Source organism: Phalangium opilio, unplaced genomic scaffold (assembly GCF_054372755.1).
Source record: "Phalangium opilio isolate 3A_F unplaced genomic scaffold, DU_Popi_V2 ptg000085l_1, whole genome shotgun sequence".
Classification (NCBI taxonomy): domain Eukaryota; kingdom Metazoa; phylum Arthropoda; class Arachnida; order Opiliones; family Phalangiidae; genus Phalangium; species Phalangium opilio.
In genome coordinates, this window is record NW_028324190.1 from 57,849 (window position 1) to 77,439 (window position 19,591).

Consider the following 19,591-nt stretch of genomic DNA (forward strand, 5'->3'; position numbering starts at 1 on the left):
TTTCAGCAGCTCGAAAAACGCGAAAATTTCTCAGCAATTCCAGAACTCAAAATTATCTGCCGTTTCTACATTTTCTGTTTGTTAACTGTTAATTGTCTATACTGGAAGAAATATGCAGCGTGATTCTGCAAACGCGATAAAAAGTAGAAATAACAGCTGCTAGTTTAAAACTGTAATTTGACCACATTTAGAGACATGTTACAGGTCTGCAAAAGTGATGGAAAAGTAGAAATCCAGCTGCCAATTTAAAACTGCAACTTGACCATATTTATAGACATGTTACAGGTCTGCAAAAGTGATGGAAATGTAGAAATCCAGCTACCAATTCAAAACTGCAATTTGACCATATTTATAAACATGTTTCAGGTCTGCAAAAGTGATGGAAAAGTAGAAATCCAGCTGCCAATTTAAACCTGTATTTTGACCAAATGTATAGACATGTTACAGGTCTGCAAAAGTGATGGAAAAGTAGAACTCCAACTGCCAATTTAAAACTGCAATTTGACCATATTTATAGACATTTTACAGGTCTGCAAAAGTGATGGTACAGTAGAAATCCAGCTGCCAATTTAAAACTGCAATTTGACCATATTTATAGACATGTTACAGGTCTGCAAAAGTGATGGAAAAATAGAAATCAGGCTGCCAATTTAAAACTGCAATTTGACCATATTTATAGACATTTTACAGGTCTGCAAAAGTGATGGTACAGTAGAAATCCAGCTGCCAATTTAAAACTGCAATTTGACCATATTTATAGACATGTTACAGGTCTGCAAAAGGGATGGAAAAGTAGAAATACAGCTGCCAATTTAAAACTGCAATTTGACCATATTTATAGACATTTTACAGGTCTGCAAAAGTGATGGGAAATCTAATATCCATCTGCCTATTTAAAACTGTAACTGGACTACATTTACAGACATATTGCAGGTATTCAAAAGTAGAAATTATTAGAAATTATAGATATTTCTAAAGCTTATAGAAAATAATTTTATTTAATAATGGAGGTTTGATAGCTGTGGAAATTTTCTAGACATTAAACAGGAGATAATCCTGTTTAATCTCTTATTCGCTTCTTTTCACCTTCTGCAACGATTTTGCAGACGTGAAAATAAAATTCTTTTCTATCTCTTACGTACAATTACAGTTTTAAAATAGCTGGCAGACGGATTTCTACTTTTGAATACCTGCAATATGTCTAAAAATGTGGTCAAGTTGCAGTTTTAAATTGGTAGCTGGATTTTTTCTTTTCCATAATGTTTCTAGACCTGTAACATGTATATGAATGTGGTGAAGTTGCAGTTTTAAATTCTCATCTGTTATTTCTACTTTTCCATCAAATTTGCAGACCTGTAACATGTCTATGAATGTGGTCAAACTACATTTTTAAACTAGGAGCTGGCATTTCTATTTTTTCATCGCGTTTGAAGAATCGCGCTGCATATTTCTGCCAGTATAGACGATTAACAATTAAAAAACAGAAAATGTAGGAATGGCAGACAATTTCCAGTTCAGTAATTGCAGTGAAATTTTCGCGCTTTTCGAGCTGCAGAGAATGTGGATTTAATGTATACCTATTACAGCGTGGTATCGATAAAAAAGCGTGTATGCAGGTGAATTACAGCTTAAACTTGGGTATGGTTAATTCAACAACTTTGGGAATTTTCTAGAGATTTAACAGGGGTACAAATTGGGAATCCAAAATAAGCCTCTCCGAGTCGAGACGCAATTAACAGGTTTTTCTTAATTATTAAATAAATTCAATTGATATTTATTAATTTAATCGTCATTAATTCTGTTTAAGAAACTTTATTCCTAAAATCATATTAAACATAGCTATTGTTGATGTTTGAAGTCAAGCATAAGCCTCTTTAGCAATTTTTGGAAATTTGGTATATAAGGCGACTGATTAACAATAATTAATTAGAAAACACGCAATTGCGTGAATCTTTGGTGGAAGCCTTGCCATTTGGAAGCTATCGTTTCTCTTAGCCTTAGGCGATCGTCGCGTACACCTCAACACTAACGACGATAGTGGAGTAGAAACCAATGTATTCTCTCTACGAACACGCTTGCTCCGATTTGTCAGCTGCGAACGCGGTGACAGGCACACTAAAAGACACGTACAGTGTTATACCTCTCCGTGACGACATCGTCACTCGGAGAGGTAAACATTTATTAATTTTACAAATTGAATATAATAAATTTCAGCACTACAAAGTCTCTGAAACGCGCCTGCAATGACCCTGCAAAGTATCTGATACGAGCCTTCAATTATCCTAAAAATATCTGAAAAGCACCTGCATTTATCCTACAAAGTATATGAAACGCGCCTGTAATTATCCTACAAAGTATCTGAAAAGCACTGCCATTATCCTAAAAAGTATCTGAAACGCGCCTGCAATGATCCTGAAAAGTATCTGAAACGCGCCTGCAATTTTCCTACAAAGTATATGAAACGCGCCTGCAATTTTCCTACAAAGTATATGAAACGCGCCTGCAATTATCCTAAAAATATCTGAAAAGCACCTGCAATTATCCTACAAAGTATCTGAAACGCGCCTACAATTTTCTTACAAAGTATATGAAACGCGCCTGCATTATCCTAAAAATATCTGAAACGCGCCTGCAGTGATCCTGAAAAGTATCTGAAAAGCACCTGCAATTAACGTACTAATTAAAATATCTGAAAGGCGCCTGTAATGGTCCTTAAAAGTATCTGAAACGTGCCAGTAATGATCCTGAAAAGTATCTGAAACGCGCCTGTAATTTTCCTACAAAGTATCTGACATGCGCCTGCAACTATCCTAAAAATTATCTGACATGCGCCTTCAACTATCCTAAAAATTATCTGAAAAGCACCTGCAATTATCCTACAATGTATCTGAAACGCGCCTGTAATGATCCAAAAAAGTATCTGAAACGCGCCAGTAATGATCCAAAAAAGTAACTGAAACACGCCTGCAATTTTCCTACAAAGTACATGAAACGCACCTGCAGTTATCCTACAATGTTTCTGAAACGCGCCTGTAATTATTTTACAAAGTATCTGAAACGCGCCTGCAATGATCCTGAAAAGTATCTGATACGCGCCTGCAATGATCCAAAAAGTATCTGAAACGCGCCTGCAATGATCCAAAAAAAAGTATCTGAAACGCGCCTGCAATTTTCCTACAAAGTATATGAAACGCGCCTGCAATTATACTACAAAGTATCTAAAACGCGCCTGCAATGATCCTACAAAGTATCTGAAACGCGCCTGCAATGACCCTGAAAAGTATATGAAACGCGCCTGAAATGACCCTGAAAAGTATATGAAACGCGCCTGTAATGGTCCTGAAAATTATTTAAAACGCTCCTGCAATTATCCTACAAATTATCTGAAACGCGCCTGTGATGGTCCTGAAAAGTATCTGAAACGCGCCTGCAATTATCCTAAAAAGTATCCGAAACACGCCTGCAATTATCCTACAAACTTAGCAATTTCCGACTGGAACATGCATACAAAATATCTGGAAGGTACCTGTAATGAGGATACAAACATCCTGGGACCCTATTCTCTAACTACATTTGGATCGTTCCTAATCCAAATGATTTGGATTTGGGGTCGGCTCATCCCCAAATGACACTAATCCGCATTCTGTAACTCCAAATCCCTTTTCATTTGGTTCAAACCCTATCCAAACATTTGGCAAGCCAAATGGCCAGCCAAATCGTCATTTAGATAGCTCTTTACTTAGCTCAGAATCGAAGCTCTTGCAATAAATTCGACTCTTCAGAGATCTTTATAGCATTTCGACTCATGTTAAGTATTTTATAGTTCGTATAATTGTGAAAAATTTATATTTGTTTTGCTTTAGTCTTAGATAACCGAAAATATTTCGAAAACGGTAGTTTCCCATCCTCGGAGCGCGAAGCTTTATGTGTCAACTGAGAAACTCACGCCTACTCTTTAAATGATAAGGTCTGGTCGCATCTGTGCTTACTCATTGATTTTACAGGACTTGTTTGATATGTTTTTCGTATCTGAACAAAAAAACTTAAACACAATTATTGTCATTGCTGCTATTTTAAAAGTTTTTGTTAAGTAATTTGGTAACTAGATACGCAACAACTGATTAAACCCAACATTTGGACCATTTATAACTAACAGTTTCGTCTATGTATAATTTACCTTTTCATTCTGCCAGTTTACAGTAATATTATACACGGTTTCTATCATGTTTCACGAAGTGAATTGAGTTAACACTGCTAATTAATATAGCATAGATGGATTATTCACATTGAAATTATTTTTTACACCAAAAACGAAGTCGAGAAAAAACACAATTGGCTAGCATTACGCTAGCGAGCCACGCCAGTGAGAGACAAATTTGATCTTAATAGAAGGTACCAATTTTGATCTATTTACGCGTAATTCATCTTTGGACACCAAATTAAACAAATGATTTTATAGAACAGTTCGGTATGGAGTCATAACTTTCAAGTTTTGACAATCACAGAGCTACAACTGTCCAAAATTACAATATCAAACTGAAACTCGAAATTTTGAGGTTTAATTACACGTAAAGCGGAGAGAGAAATAGCAATTAGAATTTATGATGTCGTACATCACGCTATTTAAAACATGAGATTTTGAGAGAGCTCGCATCTCATGAATATTTTCCAGTTTCGTGCAACTTAGTCTAGTTTTCTTACTTCTGCATAAGTCGCAGAGGTCAGCTACTAAAATCACTATTCTTGGTAAAAATGATTTGATTCATCATTAAATTAAGAACTCGTGTTATTATTCTAGTGAACGCTGAAGTCTTGGATTGATCCCATTTCTAAACCTATTAAGTTTCCAAATAAGATTTCAAATTGCCTCTTTTCCTTCTCATTACCAAAAGTAACATTATCTGAAAGCGGAGCCTCAGCATTGATCTAGGACCGTGCGGGTCGATTTTTATGTGGGGAAATATCCAGTTTCATAAAGGAATTATTTTCAGTCAAAATGTATGGCGCTTTTATTACAGTTGCGATTGGGGTCTTCCATAAATTATCGTTGATATTTTACGGGCCAATTATAAAACATTTTTGAAAGAGAAAAGTTTCACTCTTAAATTAACGTAATTGTTTCAGGGACTATTCACTTTTTATTGAATCTTTTGGTTAGATATGACTTGACACCCTTCCGTAATGTTAAAGGAAAAAGTCACACCTTTTAGAGTTAGCGTCCCATAGAAAAAGCATTACATTTTTTTCGGTTTTTTAAGGAAATTGTCATAGGCGATACGGAAAAACTACAGCGAAGTTAGTTTTCGGACTACTTTCAAATTAACAAGCATTTATTAAATGAGAAACTTACCAGTTTTGTTTTTTAATAAATGAAGTCATAATTATTGTTATTTAACTAATTAAGAAAGTACGTCAAAAATTACTTTTGGGTCAGTAGTCTAACTTGATAGCTCGCTTACACCTTTTCTCCATTTTCGTTCTCGTTGATTACTAATAGGGCCCAGGTTTGCGAGTGGTAACAAGTTACGTTGATAAATTTCAAAGATTTGCGTCACTTGTTGCGAATAGCTCTTTGTTGGTGTTTAGGTTATTGCGAGAACTAATATTATCTAGAAGAACTAATTAACCGACTGAAAAATTAACTAGTCTTAATATACTTTTGTTGGTAATTTTATAAATGATTAATTGCTTTCGATATAATAAACTTTGCGACTTTATTTGCAGGAAATATTTTATTCTAGCAAGGTTAAAAATTAGATGATCTTCTCGCGTTGGAGGTATTGTCGAGAGTTATTCCAAGAAGCCCACTAGCAAGAGACGCGAGACCCCATAGGTCACGTGTCCATTTTTTATCTTAGAACAGCAGAGGTTTTAAAAGCTGTTATCTTATTTGCCTATATTCTTTTTTTTACATTGGTCTATTTTGTTAATTTTAGACTATACATTATTAATTTTTATGATTATTTGATTTCTATTTTACACAAGATAAAATCACTTAAAACAGTTTAAATTCTTAAAATTTATGGCGCGACATTCGTAACATCACTCTCTGTTTTGGAATTCTGTAGACTTTAAAGTCTGCTTCGTTTCCTGCTAGAAACATATCCTAACCCAAGATTTTACCGGATTTACAATGTATTTATCGTTGGCGCTTCCAATTTGAAGTAAAAAATGGCATATCTATTCAATTTCTTAACGTGTTGAAACTCGAAATAAATAGAGTGTTTTCACCTTGTGAAATGATAGAAAACTTCAAAATACTACTGGAATGATGACAAAATGTTTAAAGTGTTTTCGCTATACGACAGTTAAAAGAGTGGTGTTTACGTTAGTTCAGTTAATTCAACATTCCCATATGAGGTATGCAGTGTTTCATTATTTGTTTATCTCACTAAAATGCTACTAATTGTGAAGGTGTGTGATAATTCCTGAAACTTATTCAAAGTAGAGGACCACATCATTCGTTTAAGCAATTTTTAATCCTATTGAACCAGTCCGTAAATGATGTTACGTAATCATTTTTAAACTATTTGTTACCAACAGTGGATTGTTTAATTCATAAATATAAGTAGCAGTGGTGCTGGTTAATCCAGGAGGACAGTGTCGTTATGTAATTTTATTAGTCAAATAATTTCCATGTTTACATCAGCGCAGATTTTTCCAAAGTAACCACTTGGGAAACAGAGGGTTACGTTGTTCGCTATTTCTACAGTCCACATTGACGTTTGTTTAATTGTCTAAATTGCTATGAATTGTTTAGGCATTTGATGTAATTACTGATATGAAAGCCAAACTATGGAATAACATCATTCATTAACATATTTTATGGATAATCTTTCCGTTACCGTAAATTTAGCAAGGGTTATGATAATAATTGAACGCAATATGTTGAAACTCCTCTAAACATTACAATTAAGGTGAATTCAAACACATTTCATAACCTAAATGAACACTGCCAAAACACCATCCAGCGTTAATTTCAACTTATTTAAGTATAATTAACGTGAAATTAAACCAAAAATATAACATTTTTCTGGATAAAAACTGAAATAACTTTTAAATAAACTATTTAAATACGATTAAAACTACCCAAGCCGTTGATAAAGCCCAATGTTTTCTAGTTCACGCTAAATTAATTTAAATTTTCATTAAAGTACTTTAATAGACGCGAAATCCAAAAGTTTAGGGTAAAATAGATAAAGTTCGGCAAGAATCAAAAACAACACGAAACATTTCAGCCTGCTAAGAGTTGACTACCGCCTTAAGACTGAAGTAACAGATATTTTACAAAAATGTCTTGGTTTGAACCAAGGCCGAAAAAACAAACTATATGACTGAGGTTTATCAATTGAGTGAAGTTCAGATATTGCAATTTTTCTTTAATTATAATTATTATTTATTTAATCCTTAATCACAATTTATTTCTATCAACTGATTTTACTGTTAATCGATTTATTCTTTCTAAATTAATTGAAAAAATTGCATATCTACACTTTTTCAAGAACAATTCCATTTTCCTAAAACATTTTATCATGAAATTAATTATTTTGAAGGGATTTCGTATCGGTGTTCACTAACATGTAATCGCCTTGACGGACATAGTTTTAAATGTTAATGGCTTGACAAATCTTCAAGTTTGCACCACTAGTTGTCTTTTCAACGGTTACAATTTGCCGAGAAGACGGATATTCGATAAAATATGATAAAGAGTAATTTATTTTGCACGGACTAATGAATAAAAAACGCGACGTTTCAAAATTAGGATGAGTTATGACCAAGAAGCTCTTTAGTACGGAGGCGGAAAATCCTTGATACATACAATGGATATGTAGTATTTCGATATCCGAGGTTAAATGCATAAATTCGCGCATCACCCCAATTTTTCCATCCGCTATTAAAAAAAATTTCATTTTCTTTTTGAATTATGTTAAAGATTGTTTGCTTTTTTTAGGATAATTCTTTCAAATATTCATTATTGATCCCTCAGTACGTAATCCCTTCAAAATAATTAATTTCATAATAAAATGTTTTCGGAAAATGAAATTGTTCTTGAAAAAGCGTAGATATGCAATTTTTTGAATTAATTTAGAAGGAATAAATCGATTAACAGTAAAATCAGTTGATAGAAATAAATTGTGATTAAGAATTAAATTAATAATAATTTAAGAAAAATTGCAATATCTGAACCATCAACGTCCTCGAATCGAACATCCGCCGCAACTAACGCCGAACCCAACACAGAACATACGGGTTGAAACGCAACCAAACCCACCGCCTTTGAAAACGCCAACAACTCCCATCGGTTCAGGACATACAACTCCAACAATTACTCAGGAACCGGCTAGTTCAAGCACCCAAACCACGCCGTCTACTCCACGGAGCGCACCGTCTACACAGCACACACGTCGTGGCCGCCTAATTAAACAACCACTAAAATTTCAAGACTATGTCTAGCGTTTCGTATACCTTTTAATTGTTTTTTTTTGTTCCTATTTTTTATGTATCTCATACGGATACCGGTTCCTAAATGTAACTTTAACTTTAATGAAAACTTTCATCTTTAGAAAACGGGATGTTTCATATTGTAACCACTAGATAGTGTGACTATCTATACAAAATCAATATCGTTAGAAAATATACCATGTTTGATATAGACTGTATTACAAGAATATAGAGTCGAATCTGAAGACAAAGAGTAAACGCGTATCGTTTTCTGTTAGAAAGTCTTTTCATTTTTTCAAAAGCTTGAATTTTAAGAAATGAAACAACTCATATCGTTTGTTTTTTCGGCCTTGGTCCAAACCAAGACATTTTTGTATGATTAATTCTGTCTCTAGGAGAAACTTAATGTGACCTTGTTCAACAAAGAAAATGTAAATCATATTTTTAGCAAACGTTTCGGTCGTATATGGCAAAGCCAATTAAAGAGTTCAAAATAAATTATCTGAAATCCATATTAAAAATGACATGGAAATTAAGAAGTGTGGTATATTTATAATAACACCAATTGATTAAAATCCCCCAAAAAAATTCCCTATCCTTTTGTGGTAGACGAAATTGAAACTTTAAATTTACCTCAAAGCTAAGTCAGCCTTTCTCTCATCGTAAGTCAGAATCACTAAGCTAGCAAAAAACGACGTAAACATTTAACGTGCCAGTAGAACTCATCTCGTCAATAATGGTGCAAGTTTGTAACAGAAACATCATCGCATTAAACGACTATTAACTTATTTTTATACCATTTCCGCATGGCAATTCTTAACACGCAAACAATTAAATTGTACGCATCGAGTTCTTTCACCTTTCGCTATGATATAAATTAAATGTCGAATAACAGTTTTAAATTAACAGCTGGATTTCTACTTTTCCATCACTTTTGTAGACCTGTTACATGTCTATAAAAATGGTTAAATTGCAGTTTTAAATTAGCAGCTGGATTTCTACTTTTCTAAAACTATTGCAGACCTGTAACATGTCTATTAAAATGGTCAAATTACAGTTCTAAATTAGCAGCTGGATTTGTAAATTTCCATCACTTTTGCAGACCTGTAACTTGTCTATAAAAACTGACAAATTACAGTTTTAAACTAGCAGCTGGTATTTCTACTTTTGCATAGCGTTTGCAGAATTGAGCTACATATTTCTGCCAGGCTAGACAGTTAACAGTAGGGCCGTGCAGACTATTCGTTACTATTTGGTCGGACCAAATAATTTGGTCAAAATTGACGTTTACTATTCGCACCGACGAATCGAATAATGATTTTCAAAATTCTAGAATACCAAATAATGATCTTCGAAAAACCGACTATTCTATAGCGGATAAAACCACGAGAAAATGAAGGTTTTTAACAGTCTATTGACCAAATTATTTGGTATTCGCAACCAGTTTTTGAATTTTTCTGTTGATTTTGTGAATTTGAGGGCGCTGTCATAGAGATAGAAACATAAATGTGATGCTCCTATCCCTATGGGCGCTGTCATAGTGTCCGCTGGACCGTGGCCCCATAGATGACGCGACTCGGCAGACACAGCCTGACGTGCCTACTGTTATTAAAAGTATTACCCGCGTTCACCGAGTCGCGTGATCTAGTAGGCTATAGCTGGAATCAGCCACTCAGTCTTTAAAAGTTCATAGACAAGAATTCTCTCTGACAAGAATAAATCATTAAAGGTTTTAACTTAAAGGGTACTGGTTATTATCAACTTCTCGCTGCGGAGCTAACTATTGAACTTCCTAATAATATGTCACTATAGTATACCTATTAAAAAATATAGTATGATGGAAGAGGTCATACATTGCAAAGCGAATAGGGATATATTGACAACTAACCTAATTATGATTAAAATAAAACCTTTGATTCGTTCAAAAATAAGTTTTCAGCTGTTCAAAAGTACCTTTCCGTGTCCCATTATTTATAAATTTGAAATTTGGTAGAATAGTTTTATAGAAATTTTAATTTGGTCGAATTTTTGAACTTCACACTATTTGGTCAAATTATTTGGTCATTTTCCTATTCCGAGCCGAGAGATGGCTCCCAAAAACACTGCTATTTGGTATTCGACGAATACCTTAAAAAGTACTATTCGCACAGCCCTAGTTAACAGTTAACAAACAGAAAATGTAAAAACGGCAGTCAATTTGCAGTTCTAGAAATGCTGTGAATTTTTCCCGTTTTTTGAGCTGCAGAAAATGTAGCCTTAATGTATACATATTACAGCGTGGTAGCGATAAAAAATCGTGTATGCAGATGAATTACAGCTTAATATTTTTGTAAGGGATGAGTACAAGTTGGGAATCCAAAATAAACCTCTCCAAGTCGAGACGCAATTTAGAGACTATTTTTGAATATTTAAATAAATATAATTGATATTTATTAATTTAATCGTCATTAATTTACCTTAATTCTAGATAAATCGTTTTAAGGAACTTTATACCTAAAATCATTTTAAACATAGCTATTGTTGATGTTTGAACTCAAGCGTAAGCCTCTTTAGCAATTTTTGGAATGTTGGTTTATAAGGCGACTGATTAACAATAATAAATGTAAGAATGAGTCCATTAGTCCAACTTATGAAGTATTTTATCAAAAACTGAGTTATTTGGGTTCGTTCTCAAGTTAGCGCGCACTAGTAATTATTAATGTTAAACTGCAGTATTTTAATGACTGTCAGTCAAAAATAACTTAAGAATTAAAAAGCGTGGTTCATCTTATTTTCTTAGCACTCGAGGGTTACTTTTAGTTTGAGGAATGATTCTAACACCTTCCTTTGTGGACAACCCTCAATACTGCCAACGGATGAAGTGACTATAATAAATTATACAGGTGTTGATAAATGTTTGGAATTCATTTTTTATTGTTTGCAAGTGACAACGAGTGTCATGTTACACAAAGAATACCGGAGAATTTACCTAAATGCTTCAAATTGTTTATAAGCGCAGTCCCACGATTAGTTTTTAAACTTGGGCTTCAAATTACCTCTAATCTGTTTGGTAAACACCTCAAAGTAAATATTCGATGTGTCTACCATTGAAGTGACGGACTCTTCAAGACTACTGTCCATGTTTTCCTTTAAGAGAATAGTAAGCCTCGATACCCGCGGGCAGCGCAGGGGGGGGATGAATTTTTTCCCCCATGATTTATACCCGCGAAGGGGGGGACGAATTTTTGCCCCCATGCCTCCATCCCCGGAGGGGGGGGGTTGGTGTGTCTCCCCCTCACCTCCTCCACCTGAAGGGTGGAGGTTGTTCTTGAGTGTATGCTCTCTCTTTGCGCTAAGTCCCCTTTTTTTTTATTCTGACTTTCACTTTCTCTTTACCCAGCCCGATACCCGCAAGAGCGCTGTGAAGGCTGGAGAGTTTTTTTTCTCTCTCTCTTGGTTCCCTGACTTTCACCGTCTCTTTCCCTTTGACCGTCTCTTTATTTTTACGCTTGCGAATGTACTAGCCTAGCGGCGAGCGGCGCGAGAGCGCTGTGAAGGAGAGTTTTTTTTTCCTCTCTCTTGGTTTCCTCTTCTCCGTTACATGTGCAAAGCGGGGGAATGCGTGTACAACCATAGCGGCGCGCGTTTTCTCTCAGTATAGCACTGAAATGTTATAGGAATATATCTCTAGGTTTCCTCTTCTCCGTTACGCGTGCAAAGCGGGGGAATGCCTGTACAAGCCTAGGAATTTCTCTCCCAACGTTTTTTTAATTTTACACGGAATTTTAATTCCGGTAATATTTTTTTTTACTTTTGCAATATGTATAAATCAAGAGGCGTTAAATATTTTATCCATGTTTTATTTGTCTATATATAATTTTAAATATTTTATCCATGTTTTATTTGTATATATATATAATTTTAAATATTTTATCCATGTTTTATTTGTATATATATATATAATTTTAAATAGAAAAAAATTGAAAGATTAAAGGCCTGTTTGTAAATGAACATCATTTGCTACAGCTCTGAGGAAACGCTTTTGCCTAAACCGGTCTAGGACTCCCTCATTGGGGGTACCCGCTCTCCCCTTGAAATAGTCGGTGATAGCGGCATTGAGACTAAAAATAGAAAGAAAAGATATTAGGGATCCATCTTTAAAAAAATAATGCTAATTAACTTACGAGCCCGAGCGAGACGTGTTAACGTAAACCGGCATAGGGTTTCCGGGAGTGGGTGTTATGTCAACGAATGGTATGAGTCGAGAACTCAACTCCCGGAAGACAACGTCGTCCTCGCGGAGATCAAAACCATGTCCGAGATTCTCCGCGCGAATCCTCACTAAGTCCTTATGGACATCAGCAAGGATCCTATAAAAAATGTTTGAATATAGCCATTAAAGTTTTAAAAAATATAGAGACTTTACCTGAAGAGGCTGCAATCATTTGGCAGATGTTCATTTACTCTCGGCGGGTTTTCCTGGGGTGTATGTGGGGGTGGCTGACGCTGTTGCCACTCGCGAAAATTTTGTCTCGGGTCCTCCTCGTCGTCCGTGTACAAAAGAACATCGTCAATATGACTGTACGCCCTATTAAGTTCAAAAGTTAGTCTTTCCACGATTTCAGAAAAAAACAGTATGCTCACATGATAATGGTGGATGATGTTCTGGCCGAAGCTAAAGCGAGAATGATTTTAGTATTGGGAAACTCTCCGTATATATAGTATGGAGGGGGACCGTTGAAACCCAGACACTCTTTACCCCCCCCCCTTATAATATACAAAAACGGTTTCTTACCTTTGGGGGCTAGGGGCGGGAAATTGAATAGCCCCCCCGAGACGCGGATATTTATGTTATCGAAAAAGCCCTAGATCTACCATCTGTTGGGCGAGCACCCCGTAGGCGACTTTGTCGAGGAACAGTTTCGCCCGACGTATGTCGTGCTCGGTTGCTGTCCGAACGGACGCGGCGTCAATCACGCCGTCAGCATCAACCTCCCCTTCGGATTCCCTGTATATTCGGGCTCTCCTTTTAAAAAACTTTAAGATGGCCGTATTGAGACTGTAAAGAAAAAAGAAATTAGAAATGGTCTTAAAAAAGAAAAAAAACTATATAACTTACAAGCCGGAATAACAGTTAGCTATGTTTAAGGGCTGTTCCTCGACTAGGGGTGCCCCCTCTAGGGGTTCTACAGGGAATACCATGAAACCCAACAGGGTTTGACCCAGGGCTTCGATAACATAATTTGTCTCGACCGCGTACACTTGTTCGACGGCCGTGCGTACTTCGTTGTTGGCAAGCCATTCTTCTTCCTCGACCTCCTGATGGATCTGGGCTAAGATCCTGCTCAAATTTTATGGAGGAAATATAGCTACTAAAAAATAGGAGAAAACAGGGTATGTTTACCGTTGGATGTTGCAATCCAATGGCGTAGGATCTTCATCATCCTCATCCAATTCCTCATCAGAATTGGATTCATTCTCCCATTCCTCCTCCCCTCCCCCCACCACCACCACTTCCTCTAGTTCAGCTAGAGGAAAAGGTTCTTCTTCTAAAGGTTCATCTTGGACAGGTGGTGGGTTTAGAAATTCAAATACCTCATTCCCAAACGGTAAAGGGTTGGGTGCCCTAAATAACAAAAAAACTTATTCTATGGTTTCAGGAGAAAAAACATTATACTCACATGTTGAAAGTTTGGTGCAGGATTTAGTCTTAGTAGTAGTCCAAACATGAACACCCTAATTAATGCATTACCGAAAATCCTAAATGACTTTTTTAGTGTTGATGGGATTCAGAGAGAAGATGCTTCTATATTAGATCAGATAAAAACCATGGTGGAAAATCTTTTGCAGGTTATCAATATACTGCAATCAGATATAGGCGATGTAAAAAGTCAAAATATATCATTAAAATCAGATAACAAAACAATTAAATCTTCTCTAAATAATGATCTTACAAAAACTATTGCGACTGTGCAGAAGGACCTAAAAGATCTTAGAACACCAACTAATATTCTCGTGCATAACTCAAGTAATAATATAGTGGCATCTGACTTCAATCTACTCACTGAAGAATTAAAGGAATTAAAAACACAAAATTCCATATTTACGGGCCAACTTAGCATTCTCACAGATAGTGTCAACAATTTAGTAAACATGTCGCCCAAAGAGCAGCCCCAAAACACCGTACCAATGCTCACATATAGAGAAGTAGCAGTCAATAAGAAGGGTAAACTAAAAAATAACAATAATAGCACCAAAAGTAGGCCTACCAATCAAAAGGAAAACTCAAACCAGAAGAAGTGAACCACTTTCGTGGGTAAAAACAAGTCATCAGCAATTAATCCATTGCCGGAAAGAACTAAAATCCTTAGGAAAAAAGCTTTTTTCGTATCCCGCATCGATCCGAATCTGTCAGAACTAGACTTCAAGAATTGGTTAATCAAAGAGCATTCCCTAAAAACGGTGGTAGTGACAAGGCTCAAAACTAGATTCCCGTCTTACGCCTCTTATCATGTTGCCCTGGGCAACGATGAGTTTGACAGTCTAAACAATGAGGAGGCGTGGCCTACAGACTCTATTTATTCAACTTACCGAGGGTGGCTGCGACAAAGTCAAAAATACAATGAACAGGAAGATATTATTCTGGATGAAACCTGCCCAATGCCCCTTGAGGCAGTCAGTGCTAATGCCAATCCCTTAGTGTTTCCTGAGGAGGCTAGAGGTGAAACGGACAGATCTGGAGTTCGCGGAGATTCCGTTGTAATTGCAGGTGACCCATAAAGCAGAAAGGTGTAATAGTCGTAATATGGATCCGTAGTCAAAAGTAAAATGGATCAAACATCTAAATTAAATATATTATACCAAAACGTACGGGTACTGTGAACCAAATCCAAGGAATTTTTCCTCAACACAACGCTATATGATGGAGCAATCGTCTGTATTACCGAGACGTGGTTTAACTTGACGACTTTTAGCGATGATTATTTTCCTAACATGTACAACGTATTCCGTGCTGATCGTCCAACACTTAATGGCAGAGAAGTACGGGGTGGAGGAGCATTAATTGCCTGTCGGAAAAATATCCCTGTCACTCGGAGAATGGATTTGGAACACGTTAACGACTGCGTATGGCTAGAAATCCTTCCTAAGAAACAGAGAAAAATATTATTAGGAAATCACTACTTACCTGCCTATTGCACAAAATGGGAGTTAGCGAATTATCTTGAAACCATCCACTCGAAGCTTCTGTAATTTGACGGTGAACTAATTCTTGTTGGTGGCAACAATTTACCAGGTATAAACTGGAGACTTGATGATGCAACAGAGTACATATCAGCAGCTAAACCAAAAGCGCAACAACTCCTAGATTTTATCAATATTGTAAATTTAACACAAGTTAATGAGCTACCTAACTGCAGTAGAAATATCCTAGATTTGATGCTTACCAATATTTACTACATTAGCAGCAAAAAACCTTCAACACCTTTAGTCAAAGCTGATAAGTTCCATCCCCCGTTGGATATTAGTTTGTTAACCAATATTTTACAAGACTACAATTATCGAAAATATACAAAGTATAAATCCGGAGATTATTATGCTCTTTACAATTACTTAAGCCGACATGACTGGACTCCTGTTCTGGGTGAAGAAAATATAGATGTTGCGGTGGCTTGGTTAACCTCGGCTGTGCGTGACGCCATGCAAAAACATATTCCAAAACAAAAACATACCTACCATCATTTCGCTATTCTCATTGGTTCAGCGCACAGTTAAGGAAAGTTCTTTAACCGGAAACGGGTATTTCATCGGGAATACAAGCGGACAAAAAACCAAGCAGACCTTTTAAAATACAAGGAACTAAGGAAGGAAGCCGCTCTTTTATTGGAAAATGATAAGCAAACCAATGCGGACGCAATAGTTCACAACATTAAAAAAGACCGAAAAAATTATGGGCCTACACTAATTCCAGACTTTAACCAACTGACAACAACGTATCCCTTAAGAAAGGAACCACTACACTTACCACCACAGCTGAGACTGCTGAAGTTTTCCGGAACCAGTTCTACTTGGAGAATAACACCTCTGACGAAGATCCCGGCGAAAACGACCAAACTGAAATTAATCTAAAGATACGCTCCTATTTTCATAAATTGATAATTTCTGAAATGCAAGTAAAAGAGGACATTATCAAACTGGGTTCAGCGCAGGGACCTCTTTTATTTAGTATATACGTCAATGACTTACAAGACTATTTTAAATCATCTGAGATTTCCCAGTTTGCTGATGATACAAAGCTATATAAGACTATTCGGTCATGTGAAGATTGTCTAGCTCTTCAATTAAATACTCAAAAAACGACCGTTGTCAAGTTCACTCGCAAAACAAACAAGATACATTTTAATTACGTTCATGACACAATAAATTTAAGCAGAGATCAATACTAGATAGCAAATTAAAATTTAATGAGCAAATTTCGAACATGGTGGGTAGATCAATGAAAACCCTATCAATGTCTCTGAGAATAGCCAAGTCATTAAATTCTGGAAGGGTATTTAATTTGTTGTACATTGCGTTAGTTCGAAGTATCCCGGGATATAATATATTGATTTACGGAGAATGTTGTGTCTCAACTCTTATGAAAATAGAACGCGTTCAAAGGAAATATGTCGACTTTTACTACTTTTATTTCAAATATGACACCATATATAAATATAATCTAGTAATGATAAATTGGGGTTACAATCAATGTTGGGGCGCCGTAATATGTTAGAACTTTATTTCTTAAGAAAGCTATTGATAAACTAAATAGATTGTCTTTATCTGATGTCCAAAATCTACCTCAATGCACGTAGGCTTAATACAAGAATAAAATCCAACTTTTATTGTGAAAAAGCTGATAAACTTAATCCCATTACAAGAATACAGATAACCGCTAACGAGCACAAAGATGTCGATCTATTTTTAAACTCATTATTTTATATAAAATAACTTAATTCCAATTTTTATCATTAATGCATTATAATCTCGACATTAGAACGAAATAACGGAATTCTAGAGCTCGAAGAATTGAGAAACAAAATTGATTAAGGCACAATAATTGTACATTTACCTGTATATTTTAATTTTAGCCTCGTGACCCATTGTTAAAAGCCTTCGGGCGTTATGGACACGCAATAAAGATTAATTTGACTTGATTATTATTATCATAAGTTCATAAGATCTGTTCCATAAGTTGATACAGTTTTTATATAATAATAGATATATTAAATATTTATGAACTTCATAATTTAAACTTTATTAATTTGGTTCGTTTTAACGTCTAGGGGATAATCATTTTAAAATAATTAAAATAATAAAGCTTAATGCTTTGTATAATGAAACTGTCGTCATTGAAATAAATAATAAAAGTTTTAAAGTGTTAAAACAAAAAGAAAAATATAACCCTGGCTGGATTTAATTCAAATAAAAATATAGTTCGAGTTTATATTTACGAATTTGTTGAAACCCGCACAAAAGCGTCCGGCGCGAACAGTAGATCGTCCAGGTCCGGCGTGAAAAGTTTTAAGTCCGGAGACTTCACGATAAAACCGTACGCCCGAGTGCGTAGAGCCCAAGGGCTGCAGCGACAGAAATTCTGACCAAGCAGGAGCAAGGTGATAGTCAGAGAGAGTGAGTTAAACAAAGGTCGGACACCCCTTTTTATAGCGCGAGCGCGTTAGTATTTCGCGCACCCACACTTGGCTCATTCGTGGGTCCTTCTTCACGAAGTTCAAGTTCCTGTAGGTCTTCGAGTTTTTCATTGACGTCAGAGGTCAGAGTTTTTGAATAGCGAAAACACTCCACGGTACAGGCCGGGACCTTGGACTGCTAGTGGCTAGTGCTGTCACTGCTATTTCATATCTTATGAATTTATGTTATTATAGATATGTCCAGAGAAGTGTTGCCAGTCATTTGTCAGTGCAATAATGCAATTCACAAATGACAGCTTGTCACTCATTTTTTCAGTCTGTTGTAGAACTGAAAAGCTTGTAGTTCTGTTCAATCTGAATCAATTCGGATCATTCGCTTTCAAAACTTGAGATGCTCTCACAAATTGCAGGCAGTTAAAATTAAGTAACGAGGAAGGATATTTCTATAGTGCACACTATCTATTATTTGCTAAGCAACCCGGCTTTGCCTGGAATCCGTGATGCTTTAAGGAACTGGAAACTGGGTAGAGTTTCCCGTCTATGTAAACACTATAGGCTAAGAGTCTTTGGGTCCCGGTAAGAGTTTCCCGTCTACGTAAACACTATAGGCTAAGAGCCTTTGGGTCCCGTTAAGAGTTTCCCCCGTCTACGTAAACACTATAGGCTAAGAGTCTTTGGGTCCCGTTAAGAATTTCCCCCGTCTACGTAACCACCATAGACTAAGAGTCTTTGGGTCCCGTTAAGAGTTTCCCCCGTCTACGTAAACACCATAGACTAAGAGCCTTTGGGTCGCGTGAGAAGTTTCCCCGTCTACGCAAACACCATAGACTAACAGCCTTTGGGTCGCGTGAGGAGTTTCCCCGTCTACGCAAACACCATAGACTAACAGCCTTTGGATCGCGTGAGGAGTTTCCCCGTCTACGCAAACACCATAGACTAACAGCCTTTGGGTCGCGTGAGGAGTTTCCCCGTCTACGCAAACACCATAGACTAACAGCGTTTGGGTCGGGGAGGAGTTTCCCCGTCTACGCAAACACTATAGACTAACAGCCTTTGGGTCGCGTGAGGAGTTTCCCCGTCTACGCAAACACCATAGACTAACATCCTTTGGGTCGCGTGAGGAGTTTCCCCGTCTACGCAAACACCATAGACTAACAGCCTTTGGGTCGCGTGAGGAGTTTCCCCGTCTACAAAAACACCATAGACTAACAGCCTTTGGGTCGCGTGAGGAGTTTCCCCGTCTACGCAAACACCATAGACTAACAGCTTTTGGGTCGCGTGAGGAGTTTCCCCGTCTACGCAAACACCATAGACTAACAGCCTTTGGGTCGCGTGAGGAGTTTCCCCGTCTACGCAAACACCATAGACTAACAGCCTTTGGGTCGCGTGAGGAGTTTCCCCGTCTACGCAAACACCATAGACTAAGAGCATTTGGGTCGCGTGAGGAGTTTCTAGTCTACGCAAACACCATAGACTAACAG

General features: G+C 36.6%; 1 protein-coding gene across 1 annotated transcript; it reads right to left on the bottom strand.

Moving 5' to 3' along the window:
- Nucleotides 1-12,995: 12,995 nt before the first annotated feature.
- Nucleotides 12,996-14,522, bottom strand: LOC149650585 (uncharacterized). Its single transcript, XM_089849103.1, has 4 exons — nt 14,473-14,522; nt 13,826-14,047; nt 13,541-13,762; nt 12,996-13,480 (listed from the first exon to the last, which is right to left on the bottom strand). Exons 1-4 carry the CDS (start codon nt 14,520-14,522, stop codon nt 13,273-13,275), a joined length of 702 nt encoding a protein of 233 aa, XP_089705229.1. The 3' UTR covers nt 12,996-13,272.
- Between the last annotated feature and the right edge of the window lie 5,069 nt (nt 14,523-19,591).